This window comes from Labeo rohita, chromosome 21, assembly GCF_022985175.1.
Source record: "Labeo rohita strain BAU-BD-2019 chromosome 21, IGBB_LRoh.1.0, whole genome shotgun sequence".
In the NCBI taxonomy this organism is placed as follows: Eukaryota; Metazoa; Chordata; class Actinopteri; order Cypriniformes; family Cyprinidae; genus Labeo; species Labeo rohita.
The window spans coordinates 28386359-28399989 of record NC_066889.1 but is presented as its reverse complement, the minus strand read 5'-3'; the positions used below and the strand labels follow the sequence as shown (position 1 = coordinate 28399989).

The 13631-nt window shown below is 33.1% G+C and overlaps 1 protein-coding gene across 1 annotated transcript in view; it reads right to left on the bottom strand.

Annotated features, from left to right (window-relative positions):
- Nucleotides 1–4550: 4550 nt before the first annotated feature.
- scamp1 (secretory carrier membrane protein 1) overlaps nt 4551–13631 on the bottom strand; it is a 33578-nt gene continuing 24497 nt past the window's right edge. The window contains exons 6-9 of the mRNA XM_051093275.1: nt 10621–10780; nt 10435–10536; nt 8913–9030; nt 4551–7622 (exon numbers count right to left, since the gene is read on the bottom strand). Coding sequence (XP_050949232.1) covers nt 7473–7622; nt 8913–9030; nt 10435–10536; nt 10621–10780 — 530 coding nt within the window. The 3' untranslated portion in view covers nt 4551–7472. The remainder of the gene's footprint in view (nt 7623–8912; nt 9031–10434; nt 10537–10620; nt 10781–13631) is intronic.

The following is a 13631-nucleotide window of genomic DNA, read 5'->3' as shown; positions in this document are numbered from 1 at the left end:
TATGTAATTATTTAGGTATAAATAATTGTTCAGACCGCCGATAAAGCGCAATAGAATATCACGTGACACGTGTTACTTTTCTCAACGCTGGTGTGGCTGATTCAATCAGATGTACTGTTTTGAGAGGTTTCTTCAGGGGATTTGTATCTGTATTTGAGACACCAATCTTTGTAGTTAATATATCTAAACGATTATACGTTTTAGTGTGGAAATGTCCGCAATAAAATTGTAATGCAGCTCAATAGAGGATCCCGCTTTCTGATTCACCGAAACTGCGCGTCCTCTAGGACAAAATTTTAATGATTTATGCCTCATCTTACCTCACCTCACCTCAGTTTTTACTGAATTTTAGTCTTTACTGTAGTCTTTACTGCCTTTCAGCGTTCAAAATGTATATAAAAATAAAATATACATGAAGCAATTATCAATTATCGCAGCAAAATTCATTCCAAAAGTAAAATTGGTCAGTTTATGAGTCTAATTTTGAATAATGGTGAAGTATCGCTCTCTGCCGAGAGAAAACGTAATTGTTTTACTCCTAACGGATTTCGCGAATGGGCGGGGTTTCGCAATAGTTGTCTCTAATTGGTCAGTTGAGGTGAGTATAAATAATAATTATTTTATTTGCACTCATTACTGTGTATCTTTCAAGTCAATCGCTATTAAGTTTTATCTAGGTAAGTATTCAGGTGTAAATAATTGTTCAGACCGCCGATAAAGCGCAACAGAGTATCACGTGACACGTGTTACTTTTCTCAACGCTGGTGTGGCTGATTCAATCAGATGTGGCTGTGGGATAACAACGCTTTGTTTTTTTAAAGGTTCTTCAGGGGCTTTTAGCCCTATCTGCGATACTAATCTTTGTAGTCAATAGATCTAAACGTTTATAGCTTTTAATGTGGAAAAGTCAGCCGATTAGTCAAATAAATCGCCTGGAGATTCTAATGCAGCTCAATGGAGGAGCCCGCTTTCTGAGTCACCGAGACTGTGTGCCCTCTAGAGGACGAAACCTTTATGATTCACATCTTACCTCACCTCACCTCTCAGTTTTTCTTTCTTTTTTTTTTTTTTTTTTTTTTTTTTTTTTTTTTTTGCTGAATTTTAGTTTTTAATAGTCTTTAGTCTTTTCTCTCAGTCTTCAAAATGTATATAAAATTCAAATAAACATGAAACAATTATAACACATTCAAAATTAGATGACTGTGCAACAGCATTTCGATCCAATATATCCATTTTGACAGAAATACGTTTGTTTCTGTAGTCTCAAAGAGCTCTGAGGATTTTGGAGTTTTGTGTAACATTAAACCAAGTGTTCATGATCACATTTGCTATAGTTTTTTAGCATATCAATGCATAAATAACTGCACAGTGTTGTGTAAAGCTTTAGACAGAGGTTCTATAATCGTCCTGGAGGGGGCAGGCGTCATTAAAAGATGATTAACATTATTTATTCAAGATAAAATGAAGTCAACAGGTTGATATGACATATGAAAAAGCAGTATTTATTTAACCAAAAGTAAAGTGTTTTCCCTTCTGCTCATTTCTAATGTGAAACAACAAACAGATGTTTTCTTATCATGACACAATGTTTATTATAACCTCTCTAATCATGTTGCAATACATGTTTTAATTGATTTAAATTGATTTTATGATTTACAATTTATTGATTCACCCAAATTCTTCTTTTTCTTTTAAATTTTCCTTTTTTTAATTCATACAGTTTGGGAAACCCTGCTGTAATGTAATGTTTAATGCATTTCATGATGTAATTTTTGTAATCGGCCCACAATAATCCCATTCATGTCTATTTGATAAACAAGTTACGTAGGAAGTAATCTAAGAGTAATCAAAAAGTAATTAGACTACATTACCCAATACAGGATTCATACAGATAGTGTAAAATGACTTTTAATGACTTTAAGCACTACTTTTTTTGTCATCTAAGGCGAAAATGTATTAGCTACTTTTTTGTTAACCTGGCAACACATACCTTACTCAAAAAAAACAAACAAAAAATGATAGTTTAATATAGTAAATACAAATTAACCATGGTTTTCCCACACTAACAAAAGTTAAACCATGGTATTTGTAGTAAAACCGTGGTTATACAAAAACATGGTTACTACACTTTTACTATAGTAAAACCACGGTTAATTTTCTTAAGGAATTTGTATTTGTACTTTCTGTATTTTTATACTTTTTTTAGTTTTTATTTTTTATCTGTACTGCCTTAATGGTTTGATGTTTTCTACTGTTAAAATAAATTAAAATCTAAAAAAAAAAAAAAACACAGCGAACCCATTTCCAGTGTTGGGAAGGTCACTTTGGAAATGTAACAGGTTACAGATTACAAGTTACTTGATTTAAAATGTAATAAGTAGTGTAACTTTTCAATTACTTTATTAAAGTAATGCAACTTATTACTTTTAATTACTTTTTGATTACTTTTCTAAATTTCTAATATTTTCAACTGTTAATGATTTTGAAACATTTAAACCAGGCAGAGTTAACCTTACAGTAGCACTTAACACTGATTACTGTCAAACTTTATCCTTTATCACTTGAATTAAGATGATAATAAGTAAGGGATAACATACATCTTTATTTTGCGATAACAACTGGCTGAATGTACATTATCTCACTTATTACACAGCTGCTTGATAGATTATTTAGATGTTTCTATCAACACTGATCTGAGTTGAAATATTTGAACGCAAAGCTTCCATGAAGAAATCAGTTGCTAGCAAACGGCAAGTTCAAACTAGACATTTTAGGGATACAGTGCAGTCATAACACTTTTCTTACACAACATTTCACCACATAAATAATTAAGTAGTAGTACTAGTTTGTTAGTTATCTTATAATCCATTACAATGTACAAAAAAAAATGGCAGCAGCTGCGTTTGTATGAAACAATAGAGCAAGTCCACGATACCAGGATGACAGAATTAAGAAATTGTCCACATAATATTGAATTAAGCTTTAATATTTTATTAGCTAACCAAACGCAAAGTTTCCGCCAAGAAAATTTATCAAGCATATAGCACTGACTTAAGTTGCCCCGAAAGAGTCTGAGCTGTGTAATCATTTAATTTAAAGCACAGCCACCACAAATTCAGACTTTTTAACTTATATTTTTGGGCTTTTTATGCCTTTTATTGTGATAGGACAGTAGAGAGATGACAGGAAAGAGCTGCGAGGAGAGAGGGGAGCGGATCGGCAAAGGACCTCGAGACGGGAATCGAACTCGGGTCACCGTGAGCGCAGTTGCGCTATATGTCATAACAAGATCATAACATAAATAACATCATAGCAAGAAAAAGTTTAATAGCTATGATACTGGGTTTGAAATCAAATGTTTGCATAGTTATGACAGAAAACATTAGCATCTAACAATGCCTTGGAACAAACAAGTTTATGCATAAACCCAAATAGGAAATAAAACAGTTATCGAATAACCATGTGTCCTAAACTCCTGAATTGGTGTTTCATTTTAGAGCAGTTAATGCAATTTAAGTCATTTAAGTCAATGAAATCTGTAAGCGGGGGTGGATGTGTGAAAAAAATTCAGATGTAATCCCCTGGCATTTTTCAAAAGTAACTGTAATTTAATTACGTATTTTTTCTCAGTAACTGTAACTAATTACAATTACATTTATTTTGTAATTAAATTACGTAATTCCGTTACATGTAACTAGTTACTCCCCAACACTGCCCATTTCAGATCAGGACTCGAATTATTGCGTGAATCGAATTATTCATTTCGCGAAATGATTCACAAACCCGCTCCGAAGTTCCGATCTAAACAAAACGATTCCCGAAACGCGAATCGGAGTCGCGATCTAAATCAAATGATTCGCGATACGCGAATTGAAGTCCCGGCCTGCATCCCAGTGTGCATACTATCCATCCTAAATAGTAGTAATTTTCAATACTATGTAGGGCAAATAGGGTGGATAATATACACATTGGAACGCGTCAAATGATTGAGCGCTTCGAAACAGTGAATCATCTTTGCGACGCAATGTTTAAATGATTCGGAGTTACATAAAGCTCCGTTTCATCAAATACTTGTGTGTTTTTTAAAATCATTACAAGCGATGTTAGTGAAATTAGGACATGTGTGGCTCTTTTAATTTGACTTAATAATCGAAGTCACGAATTTGAATCAATCGGAGCGGTTCAAGCGTAAATGACTCACTCAATTGATTCGGTTCATCTGTTTCTCTTTTCACGTCTTTAGCCATGTTTACATGACACTGTCTGTACTATTACTTGCTTAGCTCGTTAGCTGTATGAGATTAACAAAAAAAAAAAAGCAAAAAAGGTATGTTTTCTGAATTTTGCGTTAAAATATATTAAACAATATATTTGAATAATTCAAGTACCCTTGCTATTTTCAAGGGTTTTCCAGGCCTCAAGTCTCAAAATGTCAAATTTAAGTACTCCAAGCACTTGTACAAACCCTGCTAATGTGTGTAATCCAGAAAGCTAACATATATGTTTATATATTTTACAGAAATAAAAGACAACACATAAAAAGACACAGATTATGTAGTTGTTTTTTATTTTATTTTTTGTGTTAATACAATAAATATACAAAACTCAAACTACTCAACATGCGACTAAGGGAGCGAGACAGGAGTGCATTTGTACAGTACAATGAAATTCAGGACGACAGGCCACCGTTCCTTTTAGTTATACAAAATATACAAATATCCCTCGCGTCTGTTTTTAAATAAGGTCAGTGAAGTAGTAGCGGTACAACCAGTGATGCTTTTTCTTCAATCCATTCCTCACGTATCAGTGTTTCGACTAAGTTAACTAACATCACTAATTAAAAAAAGACAGCTTAAAGCCACGATCCATTGCACCAAACACAAGAGGTCACGTCAGTTTATCTGTCGTCTCGCACTCCCAACAGATTCTTGTGTTGTTTTTTTTCCTGTTTTAAATGAAAGCGTTTCAAAACGAACTAAAATAGAGGAACATTCAGGTGCCATTTGTTGAAATTTATTTATAAAAGGAAGAACGACTTGCAGTAACTCACACACACGCACGCTGAGAGTGTAAAGAGAACAGTACACGACTGAAAAAAAAAGATTTATAACACAAATATGACACACCCAATGAGATTTTAAATAAAAAAGGAACATATTGAAATAGTTCACCCAAAAAAGGGTGCCCACCTATTTTGAGTGAACTGTTTCTTTAAATGTATAAATTATAAAGACTTCAAACAAACTCAATACTGAAAATAAAGTGATGAACGCACACAGTTTGTTCTCTCACACACATGCTCACACACACAGAGTGTTGCTGAAAGGTTAAGATCAAGATCAGTTTGCATCTTGATGCATATCCCATAATCGCAAAACTTGGCTGTCTCTTGGCGACAGTAACCAAGGCTACAAGGTTCTCTGCTCCAGTCGATAAAAAGAGGAAAACAAACGTCACTTAAAAAGCTCTACGCTTCAAACCGACAAATGACGACGGACAATATGATTCAGGATCCGATATCAGGACGGCCCAGCACGGCACAGTCTTACACCGTTAGCGATGTGCGCTTCGGGGGCGATGCACGGATTTTGATTGTGATTTTAAAAGTGTTTTCCAGTTTATCCTATAGAGAGCTCGGCAAGCTTCCCATGCATGTGCAGGAACGTATCCTGAGTGGTTCACGCTTTTAAGAATTAGTTTCCATTCCAAAACAACTCTGTTAGAAAGAAAAAAGAATCCAGGAAGCCTCAAAATCATTCATATGTTTAAAATCAGTCAATACTTTATGTCATCATACAGGTTTATATATATATATTTATATATTTACAGGTAAAGAGACCCTCTGAGTTGCGTGTGGAGTGTTTACGGTCACATCTGATCGGACATCTTCGTGTACTGACGGCTCATTTGCAGGACGAAGCGTTTAGGACGATATTTGGGCGAATCTCGCCAAGAAAAGGTCACAGTATACCCCAAAATCCAAAGAAAATCCTATTGTTTTTATGCAAAATGTCGTGGTATACCACAAAATCCAAAGAAAACGTGAATTTTGTTTTGCAAAAGGTCGTATTGCAGCCCAAAATTCAAAAATAAGCCAATTTTTATGCAAAATGCAATGTTATACCATGAAATCCAAAGAAAAACAACTATTTTTATTGCAGAATGTTGTGTTATTGTTTGAAATCCAATGAAATGCCAAGTTTTGTTCTACAAAAGGTCATATTATAGCCCAAAAATTTAAAGAAAAGCAACATTTTGTTTGGCTAAAGGTTGTATTGTAGCCCAAAATCCAAAAAAAAGCTAAATTTTTATGCAAAATGCCATGTTATACCATAAGATCCAAAGAAAAACAACTATTTTTAATGCAAAATGTCGTGTTATAGTTCGAAATCCGGTGAAAAGGCAAATTTTGTTAACAAAAGATTGTATTATATTGAAAAAATGTAAAGAAAAGCTAAATTTTGTTTTGCAAAAGGTTGTATTTTACCCTAAATTATTCAAAATTTCATGTTATACCACAAAATCCAAAGAAAGGCAACTATTTTTAATGCAAAATGTCGTGTTATAGTTCTAAATCCAATGAAATGCCCAATTTTGTTATATCAAAGGGTCATATAATACCCTAAAATTAAAAGAAAAGCGAAATATTGTTTAACAAAAGGTTGTATTATTAAGCAAAATGTCATGTTATACCCTAAAATTCAATGGAAAGACACATTTTGTTTCTTAAAAGCTCATATTGTTCCTCAGAATTCAAAGAAAAGCAAAAAATTTTATGCAAAAGGTAATATCATAACCCAAAATCCAAAGAAAATATTTGATTTTTGTATGCAAAATGTTATGTTATACCCCAAAATCTACTTTTTTTTTAATGCACAACATGAAGTTGCATACATGGCATTTGCATTATGACATTTTTGTGACAATTAAGCAGAATGCAATTTTTTAGAGGCATTTAAGTATGCTTAACTCACAAAAATGAGACAAATATGATTTTCTTCCAATTCTAAGGTTAATTGTGACCTGGAAATGTTTTCGACGTGATTTTGCAAGCGTTTCAGACCGAGATGATCAGTAAGACAGACCTGTGAGGGCATAACCATTCTTTTTTTTTTCCTTGGATCCCACAAAAGGACATTGGATGACATCACTTCCTGTTGTTTAACAGGGACAACGCACACCCGACAGTGATGTGAACACATAAAGTGACTCTTTAGGCTGTTTACACACAGACAGGCGTTCCACACTCACACACACTCCAGCTAAAGAACAGGCGAGCACACCTGCTGATTGACAGGAGGGGAGGGGCTGTGGGCGGGGTCTCAGTCAGTCACAGGAGTGCATTAAGTCAATGAGAGTGGGTGTGGTCTTGAACAGCCAGTCCGAGCTGATGATTGGCTGTAGAGACAGTTAGGAGGAATGCGGAGGGCGGGGTCAGAGTAGCATGGGCGGAGTTGGAGTTCTGAGGCAAATCAGATCTGCTCTTTGAAGGCTCCCCGGGCAGCAGAGGAGGCGGCGTTAGCGGCGGCGGTTTGCACCGTTTTGTTGGCCATGACTCCGGTGGCGAACTCCTGCTGCGCCTTCTCGAAACTGGCGCCGGTGGTTCGGTACAGCGCATGAACCTGCAAATAAACACAAGTTTGATTCTACTAACCTAAACAGGTTAAAATGAAATGAGAATTAGCTGTAAAACCAACTAAAACTCCTTCAAATGGACAGACTTGTAATGTGTTTATGATCCAATGTTGTTTTTGAATTATTTTTTATTATATTTAGTATTATTAACGTACTATTAAAGTATTTATTAACATTTTACATTTTTAAAAATGTCACATAATACCACAAAAGCAACAATTTTTAATGCAAAATGCCGTTATACTTTAAAATCCAATGAAATTTTGTTAACAAAAATTAACAAAAGGTGGTATTATACCCCAAAACTTCAAAGAAAAGTGAATTTTTGTTTAGCAAAAAGTCATATTGTAGCCCAAAATCCAAAGATAAGCCAAATTTTTATGCAAAATGCCGTTATACCACGAAATCCAAAGAAAAGCAACTATTTTTATTGTAAAATGTCATGTTATAGTTTGAAATCCGATGAAATGCCAAATTTTGTTATACAAAAGGCACAATTTAGAGAAAAGCAACATTTGTATTTAGTAATATTTAGTATTAATAATACTAAAACAGTGTTATTTTATTATTAATGTACTATTGAAGTATTTTAAAATTGCTTTTATTTTTATATTTTCAGTTTATTTAGCTTTATATGTATTTCACTTAGAATTTAAAACTTTTTAATACTTCAACTTACATATAGTGCTAAATACAGGCACTTATAACATCTAACCTGGCTAAAATGAAACAACAGGAGACATGAATGTTTAAACTGTAAACAGCATATTTCAATGCGTTTATGGTTCAGTGTTATTTTTGTATAATGTATGTACTATTAAAGTATTTATTAACATTTTGAATTAGCTTTTACACATTTTTCATTTTAGTGTAAGTTTTAGTGTTAAGTGATTTTGTAATTTTATTAGTTTTTTTTCCACATTTACCTTTAATTTTATTTAACTTGTTTTTGTTGTAGTTTTAGTTTTAATTTAAACATTTCAACTTACATTTTTTTATTTTAGTTAATCAAGTTAGTTTTATATTTATATTTTCAGTATTAGCTTTTTATTGAATATTTCTATTTAACTTTATTTTTGTTTCAGTTTTAGCCATTTTAGTACTTACAATTAAACATTTCATTTCAGTAAGTCAACATTTCTAATTTTTGTCTGTATAGTTTAGCTTTGAAAAACAAGAACACCAGAGTTTTGGTTCAGCTCTTAAGTCTATGTAAGTGCATTTGAGGTGAACCACATATTATATTCATACATTATGAACCGTTTAAGCTGAAGCACCTTTTTAAACATGATGAGAGAGATGACAGCCGACGCGGTGAAGAGGGCAGCAATCAGGATCATGATGATGCCGACGGGAATACTTGTGTTCAACCCGGTCAGCGCTGAGATCCAGCCACTACAGACACAAACAAAGGATCAGTCTTCATAACACACTGTTCACAATTTTACAATTTAAAAGTAATGCAGGAAGGCAAAGTCACGTGAAATGGAAGGAAAATCAGTCAATACTTTGTGTCATCATACAGGTTTATATATACATATATTTATATATTTACAGGTAAAGAGGCCCTCTGATATGCCTGTAAAGCAGATACGGTCACATCTGATGTACGTCTTCTGATGGTTCATTTGCAGTACGGAGCGTGTATGATGACAGTTGGGGCGAATCTCGCCAAGAAAAGGTCATATTATACCACAAAATCCAAAGAAAATCCAATTGTTTTTATGCAAAATGTCATGTTTTACCTTTAAATCTAAAGAAAAGGGTCAATTTTTAATGCAAAATGTTATGTTATACTTCAAATTTTGTTAACAAAAGGTTGGATTATACCCTAAAAATTTAATGAAGAGTGAAATTATGTTTCCCAAAATGTCGTACTGTACCCCAAAATCCAAATCCATAAGCCAAATTTTTATGCAAAATGTCGTTATACCACGAAATGCAATGAAAAGTCACATTTTGATTCTCAAAAGCTCATATTATTCCCCAGAATTTAAAGAAAATCTAAATTTTGTATGCAAAATGTCATGTTATTCCACAAAATCCAATGAAAAGCAACATTTTGATTCTCAAAAGCTCATATTATTTCCCAGAATTCAAAGAAAAGCAATTTTTTTTATGCAAAATGTCATGTTATACCACAAAATCCAATGAAAAGCCACATTTTGATTCTCAAAAGCTCATATTATTCCCCAGAATTTAAAGAAAAGCTAAATTTTTGTGCAAAATGTCATGTTATTCCCCAAATTCTACACAAAAGTAATGTTTTTTTAATTAAAAATTAAATAAATAAAAAAAAACTTTGTGTAGTTGGCATTTACATTTCTGTGACAATTAAGCAGCATGTAATGCAACTCTATTTTTTAATGATTAATAATAGGCATTTAAATGTGCTTAACTCACAAAAATAAGACAAATATGATTCTTTCAATTTCAAGGTTATGGAAATGTTTTCGACGTGATTTTACGAGCGAAAGTGAACGAAAGTGAAATTTTTTATTGTCACTATTTTCCACCTAGATTTGATTTCCAAGCAAATTTTTCCCATTTATGGGAGCATTTTTGTTTTTTACCCTTTTAAAAATCAGCATGTCATCCAAGCAACTTTTTACCTATAAAGACAAATTTACATTCAAAATATATTAAAAGTTAGAAAGTATTGGAAAAAAAAGACTGAAATGCTTAATGAGGTCATCATTTGCATCACTTGTTGTCAGTGTTTTTGCCCTTTTGACAATGTTTATGTCTGATTCTGGTGTGTGTGTGTGTGTGTGTGTGTGTGTGTGTGTGTTTTCTCACCTGGCTCCCCAACCTGCAATGCCGATGGCTTGCAGCACATGGACGCCAAACTGGCAGATATAGACGAAGAAGAATACAAAGAACCTAAAAGAGCTGTCACTTCTATAGAAAGAGAGAAAGAAAGCAAATGGTTAGAGTCTGAATTCTCCATAAAGGCAATGTGTGTGTGTTTGCATGTTTGTGTACCTGAACGCTCCATACAGAGGTCTGTACCAGCAGACAAATGAACAGGGTGTGAAAAGCATGAACCAGAGCATGGCCAGACCAAAATCCACTCCCCTCGATGCGTCTACACAGAACCACGACAAACAGCCGAATATATTGGCAAACAGCGTCCCCGTGTGGACTGCAAGAGAGGAACAGGTGAAAAGAGACCATGAAGAAACATCACTCACTTGTCATTCTTCAATTCAATGTAAAGCTTGTTTTATTTTGGGAATCTGTAATCAATTCTTTGCACAAACCTGCTGAAGCTTTAAGAAATCTTTGCAAATATTACTTATGAAAACAATGACAAAAACTGATTTAAATTAAATAAATCCAAAATACATAATGTATCATTAAAAAATAAAAAATAAACCGGTTCTAGAACAAAAACGAAAATGACAACTGAGAAAATAAAAATTCCAAATATGTTTCATCCAAGAATCTGTTAATAATTAAAGCGGTCTAAGCGTTCACAGTCTCTTTTATATTAGCTGAATGTTTGCAAAACCTCTTCAGTCAGTCAGAAGCGGCTCCATTAACAGTAGAGCTCAAAGCCAGACTGTTCAATCATTTATGTAAGCTAAAGCAAAGCCAGAGCGTATTCACAAACACATAACCCGTCATTCACAGGGAATCCTCCATTCATAATGTTACAAAAGATATTAATATTTCAAATAAACGCTGTTCTTTTGAACTTTCTATTCATCAAAGAATCCTGAAAAAATAAAAAATATGAATCAGCAAAACTGTTTTACACACTGATAATAATCAGAAATGTATCTCGAGCAGCAAATCAGCACGATTTCTGATGGATCATGTGACACCGAAGACTGGAGTAATGATGCTGAAAATTCTGATTTGATCACAGAAATAAATGACAGTTTCACAGATATTCACATAGAAAACTGATATTTTAAAATGTAAAAATCTATAAGATTTTTACTGTATTTTTGATCAAATAAATGCAGTCTTGGTGAGCAGAACAGACATTCATTAAAATCCTGTCAACCTCAAACTTTTGAACGGAACTGCATATGTGACCATGGACCACAAACCCACTCATAAAGGTCAATTTTTCGAAAGTGAGCTTTATACGTCATCTAAAAGCTGAATAAATAAGCTTGTTAGGATAGGACAATTTTTGGCCGAAATACAACTATTTAAATATATGGAATCTGAGGGTGCAAAAAAAAATCTAAATATTGAGAAAATCACCTTTAAAGTTGTCCAAATGAAGCTTTTACTAATGCATATTACTAATTAAAAATTAAGTTTTGATACATTTACAGGAGGAATTTTACAAAATATTTTCATGAAACATGATCTTTAGGTAATTTCCTAATGATTTTTGGCATAAAATAAAAATCAGTCATTTTGACCCATACTATGTATTTTTGGCTATTGCTACAAATATACCCCATCGACTTAAAACTGGTTTTGTGGTCCAGGGTCACATACATTACACATTGTTCATTTTAAGTGTGGTTTACAGTCATTACTTCTCAGGTTGGACCGGCCCATATTACAGTTTACCATGCATAACATATCTTAAAAATACAGGAGTGTGTTTTTTAACTGTTGCTGCAAGTTGTACGTTATTCACCCATCAGCGGGTGTTAAAGTTTTGGTGTGGATTATGGCAGTGTGAGAAAACACCTTCTGGTTCCTTCCACACATTAACTGCACAACTGCCAAGAATGTCTGAGGTCTCTCTCGCTCTCTGCCCAATTCCCTCCCAAATTCCTACAAAACCAGATCAGGCGAAACTTAAACACCAGTCTGATACTAATCACATGATACCTCCATCACATGATGCATGGGGGCTCCGCCCCTCACCCCGCACATCTAATACCATGTGACTGATCTCAACTTGTATGAAACTCATCAAACCGACCATCAGTTTCTCTGGGAGGCACAAACACTGTTAAAGTTCATTAATTTTATTTCCCAAGAGTCTTTACACTATTACTGCACAAACCAAAAACCAGACGTGCTTCCCAGACGGACACAGCTGTGTACTCAACACAATTACAATAAGTTTTTGAACTGTAAGATTTCAATCTGCTCACCAAGCCTGCATTTATTTGATTAAAAGTACAGCAAAAGCAGTAAAAATTAGAAATATTTTTACTATTTAAAATAACTGCTCTCTATTTGAATTTATTTTAAAATGTAATTTATTCTTGTGATCAAAGCTGAATTTTCAGCATCATTACTCCAGTCTTCAGTGTCACATGATCCTTCAGAAATCATTCTAATATGATTAGAAATATTTTTTTATTACATTATCAATATTTAAAACAGTTGAGCAGATTTTTTTCAGGATTCTTTGATGAATAGAAAGATCCAAAAATCAGCATTTATCTAAAATAAAAAGCTTTTGTAACATTATACAATATACTACTCAAAAAGTTTGGAGTTAAATTGATCAAAAGTGATGATAAAGACATCTATAATGTTACAAAAGATGTCTATTTCTGATACGTGCTGTTCTTCTAAACTTTCTGTTCATCAAAGAAACATGAAAAAATTCTACTCAGCTGTTTTCAACATAATAAATGTTTTTTGAGCAGCAAATCATAATATTAGAATGATTTCTGAAGGATCATGTGACTGGCAAAGCTAAAATGTAGCTTTTAAATCACAGAAATAAATTACATTTTAAAATGTATTAAAATAGAAAACAGTTATTTAAAATAGTAAAAATATTTCAAAATTGTACTGTTTTTGCTGTACTTTGTATCAAATAAATGCAGGCTTGGTGAGCAGAAGAGACTTTAAAAACGTAAAAAATCTTACTGTTCAAAAACTTTTGACTGGTAGTTTATGTTTCATTAATTTCAACTGTTAGGAATTAATTTCAATTAAATTAAATTAATTTATTGTCAAATTATATATTACTATTATTATTATTTTACAATTTCACACAATAATCAAATCAAATAATATTTGTAATCAGTATTGGACTAAATAAATACATTATTTTTTAA